The sequence below is a fragment of the Pipra filicauda genome, unplaced genomic scaffold (assembly GCF_003945595.2).
Source record: "Pipra filicauda isolate LSUMZ 115617 unplaced genomic scaffold, ASM394559v2 scaffold81_size6448238_pilon, whole genome shotgun sequence".
Taxonomy (NCBI): Eukaryota; Metazoa; Chordata; class Aves; order Passeriformes; family Pipridae; genus Pipra; species Pipra filicauda.
In genome coordinates this window covers 3,031,305-3,050,455 of record NW_024104998.1, presented here as the reverse complement: position 1 = coordinate 3,050,455, position 19,151 = coordinate 3,031,305, and the positions used below count along the sequence as shown (strand labels likewise).

Genomic DNA, 19,151 nt, shown 5'->3' with positions numbered 1-19,151 from the left:
ACCAAATAGAAACCCTTCAGCTAGCTAAGCTTTTTCATTCCTCTTGATGGAAGTGTAGTGGTATTTTTCTGCCCTCTGAACATTTGTTTGTAAATCACACAGCACAAAAAAAAAAAAATAAAATCAGGTTTTCAAAATAAGTAACCGAAAACAAAAGGCAACACTACAAGATGAGAAAATGAGATTTAGTTCAATTAACACTTTTGGTTTCCTCTACGGACACATAGCCAGGTTACCTTAAAGAATATCTCAGGCTATGCAAGACAAATACAATATCACTGCACCCATAAATTACAGTGTGCCTAATTTTAATGTAGATAAGTGCTGGCCTATTGATTTGCATGTTTCCCTGGCAAAATGGAAATCCCATGTGAGTATGTTCTTTGTCTGTAGAAAATGCATTTTAAAAAACCTTTATGAATACAACAATCTATGCTAAAAAGGAAAACATAAGTAACTAGTATAAAATTACATGTGGAACCTAGAGGAAGTAGTGCTCATACACACACATGTATACATGCATCTCTCTGTGCACACGTGAGAATGTGTTACACAGTCACATAGTTTTTTAGCATGTTGTTAGAATTTCTATAAAGACTCTTAAGCAATGAAAATTCAGGATCTAAACAGAATCGTAAATTAGTTGATGAAAAAAATGAAAACTGTCAAACTAAGTAACAAAATAAGTTAAAGTGACTATGGAATGCTAGCCTTAAAGAAACAACACATGGTTGTGATGAAAAAGAAAGGATGAGTTCAACAGCCCAGAACAGCATGTAGGTTGCAAAACCTGAACACACAGTATTCCATGAGGGTCATTAACTGATATAAACCTAACCAAAATGAATAGATACACCATTAAGGTGTTAATAAATATTTTGGAAAGAGAATGGGTGTTTTAGGTGCTCTGGGTTGCTGACCTTTGCTGTGTTTATTAGTGGGACAATGATGCATTATTAACACACAGCAGCTGTACCTGAACTGCTGCCATGAACATAATAGCCTTTTATAGCCATCAGGGGAGTGAGATAGGAGGCCTTTATTAACCACTACACATGATTAGCACATTATGTGAACTTTAGTAGGCAAATTATCTCTTATTGAAATATAATGTTTGTTATAACTAATTGTAAACATGATTTAAAAAACTTCTCAATGCAAAACTAAGAGTTTTACTGCCATTTAGTAAATAACTGGCTCAGCCATTAAAATAATAATTCTTCTTTTCCTTTGTTCAACCTGTAAAAACAACTGTGCCTCACAAAAACTTATTGCACTATGATAAAAACACCGAAGTAAATGACTTCCACATCATGAATATTATTCTTCAGAACCGTAAAAAAAACATAAACATCTATTTCCAACATAATTAAGAAAACTGCTAGTGAAGAAAAAAGAACTTGTCTTATATTTCCCTATAAAGATTACAGGCAGTTCTTAAAAGAATCAGTTTGCCAATACATTTTCAAGAGTTAACTTGAAAAAACAACACCATGATTTACTTCAAAGAGCTTAATTTTGGGTAAGATTATCCCATTAGCCTTCGCAACTGAACACAGCACTGAGAGTCCATTATGAGCAGTCTTTTATGCCCTAGCAGAAAGTCATTAACATAAAATAAATCATTAGCTTTGATATTAAGCCTCTACTATCTGCAGGTTTCTATGACTAATGCTCACAACTTTGTCTGCCAAATGATCAATTATACTTTTTGGAAAGGTTATCACCCCTTTTCACCATTGTTTTTCCATTTTCTATTTATTATTATTTCAGGTTGAGGCAAACACAAGTATTGTATGACAAAAAAATGTTTTCTCTTATTCATGAACACAAACCTACACACTTTTGGCAACTGTGAACAGAATATGACTTCAAAAACCCAGTTACTTACAGTACAGGATAGAAATTACGTATTCTCAGAGTAAGTTCACTTCCTTCAAACTCAGCAATATATAACAAAGCAGAAATCTGCCTGTGTATATACATATAGAGTAGCATAGATACAATAGGAATTTACATGTTTATATAATCTTCTCTTCTGCCAGGAACTGTCTGGATAAATCTTTTGCTTCACATTGCAGACTTCATACTTCCTTTACTGACCCATTTCCCTAAGTACAGGTTATCACTGTCTGATTTCAGAGTTCTGATTTCTTCTTGCATATAGAATAAGAACTGGAGTTCACTGCAGATTTTCTTAATATAACAAAAATACATACCAGCTACAGTAACTTTCATTTAACCTTTAAGACCATATAATCATCAACAACAATAGCAGGAGACAAAAGTACCACCACAGCAGCTCAATTTCCATGCTTAGCCAGCACTACCTTTGAAAAAAGCCACTCGTGCCACTTTTGATTGGTAGAGAGTGGTTTAACAGTCAAGAATGTGAATGCTAAAACATTCTGACATTTCCACTAACCTGGACTTGTCAGATGCTCATGTAATTCAAGTATGTTTTGCAACTTAGAAAGCAGTGTGTTTCTTGGGAGGAAACCATACTACAAGTGTCTGTGGCAAATCAAATAGCAGCCCATGGAAAAATACTAAATGAACAGTTCAGGAACAGTGTTAACGTATGTGCGTGCAATTGAAAGATAAAATACAAATATTATTAGAGCCATATGAAATTCAAATGATAAAAATAAACTACTTACTGCAAACATAAGAAGCAAAAGAAAACCAAAGACATTGCAAATATCGATTGCACTAAGATGTCTGCTGAAAAGCAATTTTAAGTTTGAAGGTCTAAGTCAAGATTTAAACATTTTATTCCATGCCCTGACTTATTAACTGAAAAACTGATCGCTACCGATGAACATAAAAGGCAGATATTCCAGTAGAAGGGGGACGAGAGTGTGGCAGGGCAGTGTTTGTTGCTGCTGCTACATAATCTGTGCCCAACCATAGAATAATGCAACGCTGCCGTTTTCGAACTGAACGCTGTAGGGAAAAGCATTATGACCAAGAAAATCTCATTTGGGTTGATGTGAATTCCATGCCTGAAAGTATTTTGGAAGCATTGCTATAATTAAGAGTCATTTGGCGAATCTGTTATAAACCATGTTTTGGAGCAGTTTGTAACTCAACGTTTTTAATGAGAAAACATTCCTTGGGCAGAAAATCGGTACCCAGTTGCATAACTAAAACAGTAGAATAGACTATTCCAGTTGGAAGGGATCTACAGCAATCACACAGTTCAACCGCAACAACAAAACATTTAAATCTAGGCTATATTTAAAATAAGTACTTTAGTGTATGCAGTCCATGCTAGACATTCAAAGAGCATGTGTCCTCTTCAAAAAGATAAACAAAGCTGCCACTAATTGCCCCTGCTGTCAGTTCCAGAAGCCAAGGTCTGCATTGATCCAGGGACTACCCTCTCACCACACGAAGTGGTGCTTTCAGGTCACTCTTGAGCCATGCTGAGAGTGCCGTCAAAGGAAGCTTTTTACTTCCAGCGTCTAAGCTTTGTTATATCCATCATCAATACGGGATTTAAATATCCAAGAATTTTTATCTAAATCCTACCATGATTAGGATAATTCTCTTCTTAAACATAAGTTGTGTTTTAAACATAGTGCGCTTTCAAATGCTTCTCTACATTCTTAGCAAGACAAGATAGTCCTGCTAAGATGGGAATCCGAGGATCGGAGGGTACTCAGTTCTTCCCAGTTAACATGCCCAACAAGCCCCAAATTCAACAGCTGTGACTGCCCAGTCTTCCACAGTTATCACCTTCTCAAATGCAGCTCCAGCTGCTCTTTGGTTTAATGTAAACAACAAAGGTACTGCGTATGTAGCGTAGTGTTTAGCTAATTCAGCATTCTTGGTAGTTTACTGTTTCCACTTTTTTTCAGAAGACCTCTTGATAGGCTGATGGAGGCTAATGCCCTAGAGTTGAAATGCATCATTCTGTAAGAGAATAAAACATAATTCCTCTGAAGGAACTGATGTTTCGCAGAAAGAAAAAAAAATTGCTGCAAGTGCTTTGGTTTACAGACATCTTTGAGAAAGATTTCTCAAAAGCACACACATAAATTGTTTTCTTTATTCCACTAAAGTTGGAACCACTTCTTTTCTGAAACACTGGAATTTCAGGAGGCACACCTGAGGCTTGCCCAAAACTCTAAGACTACATACTAAGGTCTAGTAACACAGGAAAGAAAAGTCCATTTCCCTTCTTCCTATGTGGTATTTTTGAAACTAAAACCCTTAACACTTGAAAATCAACAGTCAGCCATAATGCAACTGTTCAATCTTTCCTTTAAAAAACAGCAACAAATTTAAAGTATGATTCTAATGCAGTAGAGGACAAGTAGTTCTCTAAGTGAAAAAAATATGTCCAGAATAAACAATATGAGCATAATCTAAAATGCTGTCAAAACAGTAACACAGCATTTCAACTTTAGAGCTGCCCTTCAGAGCACTTGTTTGCCACAATTCTGAGTTTCAGATACAGACTGGATGGAAGGATGCCACTGGAAATAACGTACACTTTGTAAACAGCCATGGAACATTGTATTTAGAGTAGTCTCTATGGTAGAGTTAAGTTTACACAATAAATTAGTCTAAATGCCAAGTATAAATATATGCACTTTTGCTCTGTGGAATTCTGACTACGAGTGGGATTTTACCTGCTTACAAAGCACTGTATTATATCTCCTTATCCACTTCTACCCAATGCCACTCTGTTTTTTTCATTTTGAAAGGTTTTGCTTCCCTCTCCCTCCTTTTTCCTCTTACTCCTCTCTTTAAAAACAACTACAGTCTATCATTTTACCTCTGCTGTCTGGCTGTATTTTTCCACTGCACTGACAACTACCAGTGAATACAAGAAAGATGAGTTGTAGGTTCCCGTATTTTTGAACAAGGTAGCAAATCACAGAACAATCCAGTGCATAATTCTGCAGGGCTAACCATTGGGAGCAGTAAAGACCATTATTTTCTGCCTACTGTTGGCAGAGGTCAGCATCCCTGTCATTAGCTGTGTCAAACTATAATTATATAACTGCACTTTATGTGAGCAGATATCTGAAAACACTGCAAAGTTGCGAGTATTAAAATTAAAATATACCAATCCTTCTTACAGTACTGATCAAAGCAGTCTTTGGAGATGACACTTCAATGTAGAAAGCCACAAGGCTGTTATTTGTTGCTCTGTACATAAACATTTAAACTTATCATTTCAAGCAGCTCAAAATCAGTGGCCATATTCTTCTATCAAATTAAGACACTTGGATTATCAAAGTTATTTCTTTTATAGCATTCAACTCAATTACGGAACGTGATGCTTCCCAAAATAAACTTCAACCGAACAGACTATTCACATCAGCCTGTACATATCTGAAATGTAATTATGCTTCAAGTTTCAAGAGTCGAACAGTACAACCCCAACCCTAAATCTGTCCAGTGTAAGAGCTCCACTATGTTATTTCAAAGGCTGACCTATATACCACAGCATACCGTCCATTCTGTCTGTTTGTATAAGAGATACCTCACACAGTTGTCATAACCAACATTGTTTGCATTGTTCTTTCACTTTTCTCTCTTCATGGGTAATGCAAAAGAAACAAGGAAAAGTCTGCATAACAATATATGCAGAATATAACGAGCTTTCACAGCAGATACAGAAATATTAGGCTAAGATGCTTAGAATGCTATTTTAGGTTTATAAAATAAAGATCTAAGCAGTCTTCTGAAACAAAGCCTGCCAACGGAAAATTGTAAGATAAGACGTGAATGTTTGAATCTACATTATTGCATTTTCCTTTGGCTACAGAAAAGTGCATGTCAATACCTCCCATGCATGTGCCTGGGAACTCTTATACTATGAGCAATCATCTGACCAGGAAAAAAACTAGCGCTAACAGAACAATTAGAAAACCTAAAAGGCTAAGCATTTGTGGAATACATTCTAAATTACCAGCAGCTCAAGCAAACTTAAAATGTAAAGAAGCAAAGTCTGGCAAATTTGTAAAAGAAAATACATCACCAAAACCCAGGTATGAAAAATAGGGCCAAATCCTCTAATAAGGGCCAAAAGCAAGTTTTAACTAACTTTACAAGAACCAAAATCCAGTTTCGAATGAGTTTTGCAGGTTAAGACCTAATGAAGATCAGCATTCTGACCCAGAGCGTGGATCCATCATACTCCATCATCTCCATCTCCTTTCCTGGGAGAGATCACTCAAGCAAACACTCAACCAAATACACCGAACACAAAATTCTGCAGGCCTCCTGCCCTTCAAACTCCCTGAATACACAGAGCCTGAAAATGAGTGACAGAGCAATACTGTAACATGACGACATGTTTAGAACAAGTCAGATAAGTTTTCACAGCAATGTTAATCATGCTGGGTGAAGGGGGTGAAAAACGAAATGTTCACTAAGTGTATTGCCTCCAAAGGGGCCTGGCAAACCTACTCTGTCCATTTAATGTAATCAGTGGTCAGTGGCAAAGACATCTGAAAAAGACATTTGTTCAATACTCGGTATCTTATACTGAAACATTCTTGGTAAGTCTTTTCCAAGCATAAAACATATGTCTTATGACTGTGCACTTTTAAGCACATTATCAGTTCAGGCAAAGTGAAATAGAAGAGTTGCAACTTGTCTACAGAATGAGTGTCTCATTTGCATTTAAAAAGAACAGTTTGCTCCCTCATACATGGCATGACTTGAAAGAAGCTTTAGCCAGCTAGTAAAGAAATTCTGGAAACGACTTTCTAAATTAATTTATTCGATTTGCAGTGCAACACACCAAAAATTATTTAAGGAACTTAATTGGAAAATGATTTAATATATTAAGGTAATTCCTGATTTTCCAAAGCATTTAACTTTTAAATTAAATCTGGTACACTATCTCAAGAATGATGACTGAAATGTGTATTCAAGTCATTACCTTCTTTCTGAAGCTTTAAATCATTGATAGGTTTAATAACGTCTGTCCAGTTTCACTGCCAAACGGGTCGTCAAACACTTTGGTGCTTATGTCATTAATATCAGCCCAGGATTTTCACATGGCAACATTTCACTGTTACAATTTACAAAACTGACAATAGAGAAAATAACAGCAAGCCATAGAAGAAAGGTAGCAGTAGCCCCATGATTACTTAGAGCACTAACAAAAAAATAATGCACACATAAATGCTCCTACGCATCTGAACTCTTCCTGCTGAACAAAGTTCATTCCTGGCACAAACTTCCAATCTATAGGGCAGGTTTACCAGATGCTGCAAAACAGTTACTTAAAACAGTGCTAACAGTCATACCTCTGGGATCTCTCTTGAAATATCCTTAGGCATCCACCACAAAGGGCCAGATTTATCCCTGGATTCTATAACTCCATTGAGTATATGTGAAATGCAGCCAGGATGAATTTGGTCCTTTCTGTTGTGATTGGTAGATGCGACCATGTGGGAAATCTTTCCGGAAAACTGAGAGGGCTTCACCCGGGCGCCGCAGCCTCCGCGCCTCAGCACAGACACACGCTATTTTGCTGTTTATCTCTGAATCGAGGCAGCTGCTCGGGATGAAAGGGACGGCTCGGAACGTCTCTCTGACACGTGAGACCGTCACAATAGCCGGGCGCGGGACCGGGCTGTCCGCCGCGGGCCGAGCCGAGCCGGGCCGGGCCGGGCCGGGCGGGTCCCCGCGCCCCCCGGACCCCGCCGCCCCCCGCACCCGCGGCCGACCCTGCGGAGCCTGCGCACGGCGGGGTTTGCGCTGCCAAAAGCCATCTGCTGCCGCAGCCCGCCACGGGCTGCCACGGCGGGCTCCCGAACGAGCGCCCGAGCGCGCAGGTTTGAACACATCGCTCTCTCCCGGCTTGCTCCCCCCTTGGCCGGGGTGTGCTCAAAGGAGTGCTCTGGGCAACTCGCACTTCCCGATCGTTTCCTACAGCCACCGTTTTATTCATGTGCAAAGCCCATTCCGTAACAGCAGAGAAAGTGCAGCTCATGCATAAAGCACCAGCTGGCTCAGGCCACAGCGGCAGTAACAATGCAGGAACCCCAGCCCCCTTCCTCGGCAGCAAAAGTCACGCAAAGTGTTCCCGGACCGTAGCACCAAACTCTCGGAACCAGACTCAGGATTTGGGCGAGCGCGGGCCTCCTCTGCGGTTCCTCCTTCCCCTGGGCTCGGGAACCTAAAACTTAGGTCTGCTCAGGTACTGACCCTATTTGCAGAGGTTTAATCAAGTTACAGAGAAATTGGTAAGGCAGTTGCACAGCTGGGACAGTGTCGAGCCAATGTTCTGAACCGACTTGTCACCACTATACACACTTATTGTGCATATAGAGAGATGTGTATGTGTATGTATGTCACACGCATACAAACACAGATACCCAAACGCGCTCCCGGCACCGCCAAGTACCGCTTTGACACACGGACTGCGGGGCAGAGTTTCTGCCGATTTGTGGGGGGCGCGATCTTTCTCATTAACAGAAGCCTTGGAAATTCAAGTCCCCCGCATCAGCATCCCCGTCCACGCCGTTTCTCCGAAAAGATGTTATGGAAAATGCCTCCCCCCTCCGCCCCCCCGCTCCAGCCGCCCGCCCCCAGACTACTCCGGGGGTTTAATTTGGGGTGCCTGCGGGGGAGCCGGTGTGTGTCCCGGCGGCACCGCTCCGCGGCGGGCGGTAGTGCGCTCCCCAAACCCCGGCAAGTACCGCTGCCCTCCCTCCGCCTCGCCCGGGAACTTGGTGCGCCGCTCGCCAAAGCGCAGCGCCCGCTCATGCAACACGCCGCGACAACAGCACACACCGACAGCACAGATAAAACACCTCGGACGACACAAAACACGAGTCACCTTGTTGCAATAGTAGGGGTCCAGGCAGGGGGAAGGTCCCAAACAAGGCGTATCAGGAGCGGCTGCAGGCTGAGGAGGTGGCGAATAAAATCTTACGTCCATTTCACTAAAACATCAAGCAAACTCCTTTCCTTTTCTTTGGGTCGTTAATGTTGGTGCAAAAAAGGGGGGAGCGTGAGTGTATGTGTGTGTGAGGGAAGGGGGGGATACACAAGACTGAGAAGGATAAAAAAGAGGTGCCTGACTTCAGTAGTCAAACACCTTCCCTGCCTCACATCCGTTTGTGGTTTGTAAAGAGAGAGAGAGGAGAGGAAAAAAAAAATCTCTTCCAAAAAAGCACCGGTCTGCAGATGTCTGCGAGAGAACCCACGAACCCTCCTTCTTCTACGGCAGGGCAGGTAACTTCGAGTACTTATTGTTTCCCCCACGCATCGGCACCGGGGCGCTCGCTCCGTGCGTGCCGCTCTTTATGGGAGTCTCAGAGTTGGTTCGCTTCTCCCTCCCTCCCTCCCTCTCGCTTGCTCCCTCTGTTCTTTTCCCGTTCTTTCTCTTTTTTTTTTATTATTGTTGTTGTGATTGTTGTTATTTTTATTTGGTGGTTTTTGGTGGCCGTGTGTTTTGGTTGCCCTTCACAGTGAGGAGTGGGCCCTTGGGGGGGGGGATAAAGGGGGAGGCGGCGACAGCGGCCGGGCCCCCGCGTACCCCGGGAGCGAGCGGAGAGACGAGGCGCTGGAATGGCCGCCCCGAGCCGCCCGGCTCGCTCGGCTCGGCTCGGCTCGGCTCGGCTCGGCCCTTCTCGGCGGGCGGCGGCAGGGGACGCACCGCGCTCCGCCGCGGAGCTGCTGCTCCGAGTGTGCCTCACACAAAGGGGCCGGCAGAGGAAGAGCCATTTGCGGCCGCCGGGGACGGGGCTGGGAGTCGCGGAGAGGGGGCGCTGCCGCGCCCGCCATCCCGCCGCCGTCCCCGCCCTTTCCCACCCGCCTTCCCCGCCCGGCTCCCGGCGCCGCCCGGCCCCGTCCCGTTACTATGGCATCTCCTCCGCGGTGGGGCCGGGGCCGGGGCCAGGCCGGAGGGCCGGGTGGAAGTGGCGGTGGGAGAGCGAGGGGTTCACTGGGCCAGCCTCAGGCTGCCAGTGTGGCCGTGGGCAGGTCCCTTGAGGTGCTTCTGTGAGACCCCCGGCCCATCTCCACGACCGTGTTGCAAAGATGGGGTCAGGCTGCCCTGGCAGCCCTCTGAGGTTGGCTGGGTCGAGCTGCCAGCAGAGTCCATAGTCTCCAGTCCCAGCAGAGTGGAAGCCATTGCCCAGAGTTTGTGGTGGCAGAAGTACGCTGTGATCCATGTACATGCCCCAGAAACCAGGAAACAGGCGAAAGTGTAAAGCACCAGTGAAATACCTCGTCAGCCGGGATCTGCCCCATTAGATCATGGTGGTCAAGCCTGGCCGTGTTGTGGACAGTACTGACACAAGGCATAGGAGGGAAACTTGAGGAGATGGGCAAACTGAGAGGGGAGGAAGAGGAAGAGAATGGGGCAGGGAAAATGAAGAGGAGCTCAATTAGCTGCAAACGAGGGTGCTGACAAAGGAAAGTTGGGAATCCAATGGGATGCGGGAGAGGGATTGGTGAGCAAAACAAGGTTTAACAGGCAAAAGCAATGAAAGAAAGGGTGACTTCAAGACACCATGAGCAATCCCACTGAGTTTCCTGCTGAGTGTCTGGTAGTTTTAATCAGGACAGAAAGGATGGAAGAGAAGGAGTACAGGAAGGACACTGTACTGATCTTAGATAATGCCTAACAGAGGAATTGTGTTATGAAAAAAAAGGAATGCCTTTCCTTCTTTAAATGAAAACAAATTAGTGAGTGCCACAAAAATAAGCTGAGATGATGATGTTTAACACGAATGGTTACATTTATCAATACGAACATTTCCACCACAAAACAAGTGAAATCTGAAGAACTTTTAAAAAGATTTGTAATGCACATTGTCACACAAAGCTGTCTTCTCGTCACTGAAAAAAATAAATCCATGGTAAAGATTTCAAGGGGACTCAAGGGGGAGAAAATCACAAATTTCAGATGAAGAAATCACTGTGTCAGGATATATGTATGTATACGTATTGAGATGTATAATTTGCACCTCACGTATTTTAATATTGTAAAGAGTCTTTCAAGATAACGTTAAATCATGACTTTTTTCCATGTCAAACAACCTGCTTTTGGTAAAGTCTAGTTATCTGGAAAAAAAATACATAAGTAATGTAAACAAAACTCTAGAGAAAGCAGGTTTGAAGCAATATTCCTATTTCAGGATTATTTGATCAAAAACATTTCTGAAGATTCTTGGTTGTCAGTTCAACACAGTTTAAGTTTGATGGTAATAAACGTTTTTCTTAAACATGCAATTACAAATAGATCTCAGTTGCTTTCTTTTTAATAATGTTTGAAACCCTTATGGCATTGGAGAAAAGCTTGAAAACATGACCTAGAAAAAGCTCCAGAAAGCAAAGGAAAAGACATTAACATATTTAAAAAAAAAAAAAAAAAAAGCCATCATGATTTTTTGGCAACTGACTCATTATTTTGCATGTTTGGGATTAGACATTTTGAAAGTTAAAAAATCCTAAAAAAGATTTTCCTTTGCAAGAAATGTACTTGACGCCTGACAGATATATCACTGCTGCAAATGGCTGATATGTGGACCATAATTTGACAAAGTGAATGGGAGACAGATTGCAAGCTCCGTATTGAAAAGCTGCTGTTGAGAAACTTGTTATTCATGGACAGTGGATTAGTTTTAAGCCTGTTGTGGCGAGAGGTGGTAGAGATGTACCAATTCTAGATGTGTTGGTATAGGCAACCTGGTGTATGCAGGCACAGCAATGCTAATGCAAACCTGGAGATGTCAATACCAGAATGACTAGAACATCTTATAATGAAAAGTAGAGAATTAGCTTTCTATTTATGTGAAATGTTACTGACTATTGCCTTAAGAAAGGCTTCAAGTTCCTAGGAGTCTGTAGGAGTTTACAACTGTACCATTTGCTTTGCACAGCACTTCAGGTTATTTTCAGTACTTAATGATGCAGGCCCTGAGAGGTTATAAAATTTTTGCTGCTACTTACAGAGATGATTTAATCATTGAGATGGTAAAAACACCTGAGATTTGTGGCAGTTATCTGTACAGTTTGTAAAAATTAAAAAGCTATATATATTAATCCATTAAGCATTCTTTTGTTTTGTAGGGTACATTTTCTCTAGGGTTTCAGAATAAGGTATTTGTGGATAGCAGAACCGAAAATGTTAATACTATTGTAGGTTTTGCCTCTGTGGACTGAGAAAGCAAGCCCCTTTGCAGGATAATTCAAAGGTATATCAAACTTGGCCACTTTAGCTCATGGAAGTGCATTTTCTAGAAAAAAAAAAATTGCAACAGATTTAAAAGAATGAATCCGTTTTTAGAAGCTTAAAAGGAAGGAACATTTGTTCAGAAGGGCATTGAGTTTTTAAAGCCATTCAACATTCAAGTGAATGTCTCCAAAGTCTTGAAAGAGGTTCCTATACCAGCAGATGAGAACAGTGTCATTGCTTTTCTTGTATAAATAGGAACAAATGCTTTGAGGAACATGATCTGTATCTGCCAATAGTAAAAAAGTTATTCTTTTAAATGCTATCTGCTGGAATTAGACTACGTAGTGTGAATATTCTCCATGCGACAGAGAACTCACATGACATTCCTTACCAAACAGCACTGTGGATGCAAGAAGTCTAGATAGCCAACTGGAAACCTAGGGAGGTCATTAGATAGACAAGCCATAAATGGATCAGTAACTCCACTGGGCTGAAAATAGCTGGAGGTAGAGACATGAGGGTAGGGAATTGGGGGGAAGTATTGTACACGCTTGCCCTCAGTTCGGGCTGTCACGCCTAGAGCCATCATTGGAGGGAGAGTACTGGTAGGGCAGACCCTTGGTGTGAACCTGTCCAGCCTTTTGCATGTTGTCATTGACGCTGTGCGGTGGTCAGACAATCAGAATTAAAAGAAACAAGTAAGTAAGTATGTCTGAGATGGCAGGTTATTTTCTTGAGTGTCTAGTGTCTGACCCAGCTGGTTTGACTAGTATGTTGGGGGACTATCAGCAGGCATAACTCATGTTCTCAGCCAAAGAGAAATAGAAGTAGTTTAGTTTAAAAAATAATCTAGCCCAACATCTTTTTGTTTTAATCTGACATGTATATACCCAGTTTTATTTGGTATCTCCAGATGTCTGATCATCTATTATAAAGAGCAGACTTCTTGATTTTCCTAGGAAGAAGGAAATCTGAGACTGTGATGATGGCTTATTATTTATTATACATAGGCTAGACACCACAAGAATCTCATAATGAGACTGGCTCTTCTTTAAGGAAAAGTTTTCTTCTATGTATTTTTAAAAACAGCTGGAATGGAAAATCATTTTGCTTTTTGTTTTGTGAACTGTACTTCAGTAGCCCAGAGGAACAGATAAACTAAAAGGGGACCACTGAGATTTTGCTGAGAAAAGCCCTCATGCTGATATTTTTTATTTACTTACTAACTTACAGGACTGTTTATCTTTCAGAACAAAGGTCAATGCTTATCAATTCCTAGATAGTAGTTAATTAGATAATAATAGGATGAAGGGTCTTTCCCTTTTGTGTGGATGTCCTGTTTCCTGTTCTTAAACTGGATATGACACTTGGATCTGGGAAGATGCAAAATATAATGATATTAAGATTATAGAATGTTTTAAGCAAATTAATTTGGTGTTTTCATCAGAATGAACTCAAATCCTTTTAGAAACTGATCCATTTTAAGTGTTGACATTCTGTGTGTGCATTTATAAGTGAGCATAAATCAACGTGAAAAAAAGATTTTCAATATGGTATCAAAGCTTAATAGTGGTGATATACTCTGGTTTCAGAGTATTGAAACAGTTTGTAAGGCTACCTAATAGTGTGTCAAACCAAGTGTTGCCAAACATGTAATGAAAGAGGCAGCTATTTTACTATTTTAGTCATTGCTCCTGTTTTGTTTAATTCATTTGTGCTGAAAACAATGGGCCCCAAATTATAACACTTGTATGAAAGTAGTTTTCTATAAGGAAGTAAAGATCTCTCTTAAAGAAAGCCCCTGGCTTCCCTTTTGGTACAAAGCAGAGAGGAAAGTTGAGCATGGCCATGTCTTCTCATTCCAAACAAATGATACACAGCCAATTTAACAGCTAGAGGGGAAATAGACACACCGGCTGAAGTTATGCTGTGTTTCGCATCTCAGAAAAGGTTCTTACACACTCATCTGCCATTGCCCAAGTTAGGAATTAAGCACAAAACATCTCACAGAATCAAGAACTTAAATAACCATGAGAGAAATATGGAAATGGAAAATTCACCTTGCATATTTGCAGCTTTGATCCATTCCTGTGTGTTTCAAAGACACTGATAGCTGATTCAGTTCAAGTTACCAAATTTAATGTGGCCTTATAGACATACAAAATGTAGGCCAGTCTCAAAAGAAAACATTTTGCTGAGCCTTAGAATCAGATTATTTCTCATGGTCAGAAAAATAAAAACATAAAGTTCCTTTTTTCCTCTTCCTGTTGCAGTTTGAGGGGTTTCTGGGGGGTCACCACCGGCCGCTCTGTGAAGGTTTTCAGGGCTGGAATCACCCTCCCTCATGGCAGGGACAGGCGGCGAAGGTACTTAAGCCAGGAGACAGAGACCACGCAGCACGCAGGGAATCCAGCAGCAAAGAAGAGCCTTTATTCAAATTTCCTGCAGCTTATAAAGGCTGCTGGGCCAAGGAAGGGATTGGCCATTTGGTTAGCCAGTGCAAGGAGACAATATAATAACTGTGGCAACACAGAAACCAATGGTAGACAAGTGAGTTAACAACTTCCAAACCCCAGCATCTTCCTATATTTCCTATCTTATTGAGTGATTTTATATGAGATACGTTGTCCACATGGTATGCAGGAAGGCTCAAAAATACAACACAGTATGGTGTATGCTAGTTCTCAGTTGCAAGATATACCCAAGTGCTAAGGTTGCCAATTTTCCAGTCTTCAGTCATGAAACATCCAGAAGTATAAGAGATCAGGAATTTTTGTTTTCATGCTGGTTTTTGCTGAATTATACTGTAGGACTGTACTGGGATTTCAGAGACTTAGACTTTTTTTGAAGAACAATTTATTTTGCAGTTTGAAAAACTTAAACATTTCTAAATGTCTAAAAAAATTTTGGTTTTTTCTCCAAAAAGTGAGTATTTGTATAAATTGTATAAATGTTATCTGGCACTGTGTCTTATACAGATGTCTTGATAACAAATCAGTATAAATGGTTGATACCATTAAAAATACCTATCTGTATTTGCAGGTATTTTACAAATGTACATATGAATCTGTTTGCTGAATAGTCAAGAGAAAGAAAAGACGGAACAGAGGACTGGTCACAAGCAGAGACAGGACTAACCTGTAGCACTAGTTTTTCTGTAGCATTCAAAAGGGAATTCCTATCTTCAAGACAGATATCAAGCAGGTAATTAATTGGTTTTCAGTTCAGAACAATGATGTCATCATTCTCCTATTTGATAAACTCCCAAATAGAGCTGAATTGCCCCTGCATGAGCTCTCCTGGCACAAGGAGGTCTTTACAGATCTTTACATGCTCATCTGCCATTGCCCAAGTTAGGAATTAAGCACAAAACATCTCACAGAATCAAGAACTTAAATAACCATGAGAGAAATATGGAAGTGGAAAATTCACCTTGCATATTTGCAGTTTTGAGGAGATCTTTACAGATCTCCTCTTTTGAAACCTCTTTTTTGTGCTCTGCTGTCTCAGATGTTTTTTTCTAGGGAAAAGTTTTCATTGTCCTTTATTTTCACAAGGTCTCTGTGAAGAGATGGATGTTTATTAAATCTCCAAGCAAGGTAGATCTTTCAACAGGAGATTCCCAACTCAATATGTAAAAAAGTGGCCTATGTACCTTCCTTTAGGTGATTTTAATTAGTACTTCAAGTTCAAAATTATAGATGTTAATAGAGATAGAGAGATCCAAACTCTTGTTCTTTCTGAGTACGTATATATATAGCGGAGAGTTCACAGAGTAAAAAATTATTTTTAGGCCTAGAAGGTATTATAGCTTATATTTTTCTTTTCAGTTTATTTTTTAACTAGAGAAAGTAAAAAGCAAAAAGACTTGCTTGAATTCATTCTCCTCCCTTAGAGGGCAATGTTTATCATCAGAAATGTACCACACAGGGGGCACAATTGGCATTTCCAGTGCAGAAGGTTGTGACTGAAGTATAGCAAAAGTGTGTTGGGAGTTTCCATTAGAGCTTCATGTTGTAGCAAATCAGTCCCATTCACACGTGATAGGCTGATACAGATACGTCATCCACATGTCATCCACAATCAGTTTTTAAGAAGTGTGATAAACTGTTGGACTGCTGGCTTGAGAACAAAATTTCTTTCTTTGCTGAGACTTCAGCATTTTTCTGGTGGATCTCCAGGAACTTCACATCCCCTTTCTTATAAGTTTTTTTTCCCTCAATGCAGCTGTCACTCTCAAGTCTAATAAAAACTCTGTCTTCCGTTTCTGGGCTTTCTAGTTTGACAGTTTCTTGTCATAGCTTTGTTCCACAATAAAAATAAAAAACCTCTGGGTGTTAAGGAATTCCTTGGAAAACTCTAAGTGATAGAGTCTGCATTTACAGAATCACAACAGGTCTGACTGACCTTGACAGCAATAGGAGATCACCATTTCTCATGGATGAGCTTTTCTTGAAACTCTGTCTTTTGTACTGTATAAGGCAGAAATACCTTTTTCTGGATGAAGGCTACTACTTTGTGCTTCTCTTACTCTTTAGCAGAGATTGTCTACTATTGTTAAATATTATCTGTTTAAGGAATATCTTCATTTCCCTTAATCCATGAAATTCTGTGTCTTGTTCTATGGTATATTAAGCTAAATCTACATCAGTGGTATTATTTTAAAGCCTTATATTATTTTGTTGTGGATTATTTGTTTGAGGATTTTGTATGTTTTACTTATATCACAGTCAAACTGCAAAGATTACTGTTTGTGGATGTCCTCCAAATCATCTCTTTCTACTCTGGCTACCAGAGAGTAATCAACAGTGTTTTCTTGTTGGAATGACCATTGTCCTGTTTTTTTAGCAGTTTACAGGAATACCAGTTGGAGGGAATGAATAGTCTATATTGATTATTCATCTTTAAAAACAGACTCTTCAGTAGCATGTGTAAGTCTAACAGAGTTGAATATACATGTTAATCAGATTCTATGGAACATGTGGACGGGGAGCCCCAAGCCACATTTGAAATGATTAAGTTTCTAACAATTTGTTGAGTGCATATAAATTTATAAGAGCTTCATGGAGACAATTGACTGGCTGCACAATGCACCGGCAATAATTAAATAAAAAAAAAGAATTATTCAAAATAGAAGAGAATAACAAGAAACACACTTGTTCACAGTTGTAGAATGTAGGAAAAAAAATACCCATCCTCCTAAGATATCCTTTCCTACTTTCAAGTTTTATTGAGAAGATACAATTTGCAATTTGCCCAAGAAGTCAGCAGGCCCAAACTACTGTGCCAGAGGGCAGGAAGAGATGGTTTCAAAGCTGGAAGCCCCCTGGAGGGATGATATGAAAACATCTTACTTTCTTTTGAATAAAGTGTGACTTCCACGGATTGTTGTTGTTGTATTCAGGAGGAGGGGAAAAAGTCTATCATGGAAGAAGGTCCCAAGGCATTCTGTGGGACAAAGTCTTAGTTCAGTGTCAACTGCAAGGCTCTGATTTAGTTCACTGGAGAAATATGTAATAGTATTTACATATGTATAAGTGGAACTGCATGGGGGGCAGGGAGAGAGCTGAAGCATGTGCTTACACTTGCTGAGAGTCATTTCATCTGCCTGCCTGTCTCCCATGAACATGGGATTTGTAAGTTATGTGTTAAAAAATAAAAGTAAAAATAGTCAGTTGCCGAGACTAACAATTATGTACTTTTGCTTCATTTTTTTCAATTTTATGTTTCTATAAGCATTTAAAAAATGAAATTATTAAAAAGAAAACAAAACAAAAACAAAGAAACAAACAGACTGTTCAGGGCAGAATTTAACCCACAAACTGAAAGAACCTTAAAGTAGAAAATGCCTTTAAGGTAAAATGAAAGATATTTAAGGAACCTGAGCATTAGTTCATTTCTGCTACAATGCCTAGCCACACTCAGGAGGAGAGTAAAGGGTAGGAAGACACAATATTTCTAAAATTCCATGTCTTTGTGGGTTTAAGTCAGACCCTTAACCTTATTTGAATATAGTATTTTTGTAGTTTAATATATTTCATACCGAATGTATAAAGAAGATTTAATAACTATGTCTTAGCTGTGGTTTATCTCTATCTCAGAGAAAGCCAAAATGAGTTTCTAGTGAAATGGCTGAAAGAGCATGCATGGTAAGCCTTCTATCAAATTGTTTCCAGTCTTGCTGATTTGTAAAAGATCTTTTGGAAAGATTCTGGCTTTCCATGTAGAATGTTAAAGTTTGATTCTTGTGTCCCAAATTTATAAGACTAACTACATATAACCAATACCATCTTCTGCTTTTTAAAACTCCTGAGTTTACTTGCTATCACGTGGAATTTGTGCTAGTATTAAATGGAAGTTTCTCTCTCAAAAAAGAAAATTTTATTATAGTGTTTTGCATATTTCTGGCTGTAATAGCAATTAAATATCTTGGAAGAAACTAATCAAATCCCCAGGCTCCTCTGCCGTTTTGTTTTTCTCTTTCAGAAGTGCGTCACAGATAAAGGACTAACTTTGTGAACAAACTCCTAGAGTAATAAGGACACAAAACGAACAATGCTTATGTAATTAGTCACTAGACTCAAGTGTTCCAGGATAAGATCTTCTGAAGTATCATAGCAGAAATATAAATGGAATACTTAGAGTTGCTGTTGTCAACTATTAAAACAGGAAGTTTTTTTCTGCAGTATTTCAGGTGATTGCACAAGGGCAGTGAACTGCTTTCATCCCACCCCAGAAGCAAACTTGCCCACTGGCACAATATAAGACAACAGAGGCTGGACCAGTCTGCTTGTGTTTGCCATGCTTCCCTAGCCTTTTACCTATCTTAAGTGATATAAAGGCATCTCTTGAAAGTGCTGCAGCTGTTATTCAAATTTTTAATAGATTCAGTTTCCTAACATTCCAACACAAACATTGGAACACGGTAAACTTCAGTTGACTGGACATCAGAAGGTATAAACTAACAGTGTTCATGCAGTCACTCTCA

The 19,151-nt window shown here is 40.2% G+C and overlaps 1 protein-coding gene and 1 long non-coding RNA gene across 4 annotated transcripts in view; one reads left to right on the top strand and one right to left on the bottom strand.

Moving 5' to 3' along the window:
• TOX (thymocyte selection associated high mobility group box) overlaps positions 1 to 9,260 on the bottom strand; it is a 223,750-nt gene extending 214,490 nt beyond the window's left edge. For 2 of the 3 annotated variants that reach the window (XM_027719425.2, XM_027719427.2), the window contains exon 1: positions 7,278 to 7,605. In XM_027719425.2, the coding sequence (XP_027575226.1) occupies positions 7,278 to 7,421 (144 nt within the window). In that variant the 5' untranslated portion in view covers positions 7,422 to 7,605. Of the gene's footprint in view, positions 1 to 7,277; positions 7,606 to 8,815 lie in introns of those variants that run through there. The other variant, XM_027719426.2, reaches the window with a different exon arrangement.
• LOC120325081 overlaps positions 7,718 to 19,151 on the top strand; it is a 28,140-nt gene continuing 16,706 nt past the window's right edge. The window contains exon 1 of the long non-coding RNA XR_005566890.1: positions 7,718 to 9,213. This is a non-coding gene — a long non-coding RNA (uncharacterized LOC120325081). The remainder of the gene's footprint in view (positions 9,214 to 19,151) is intronic.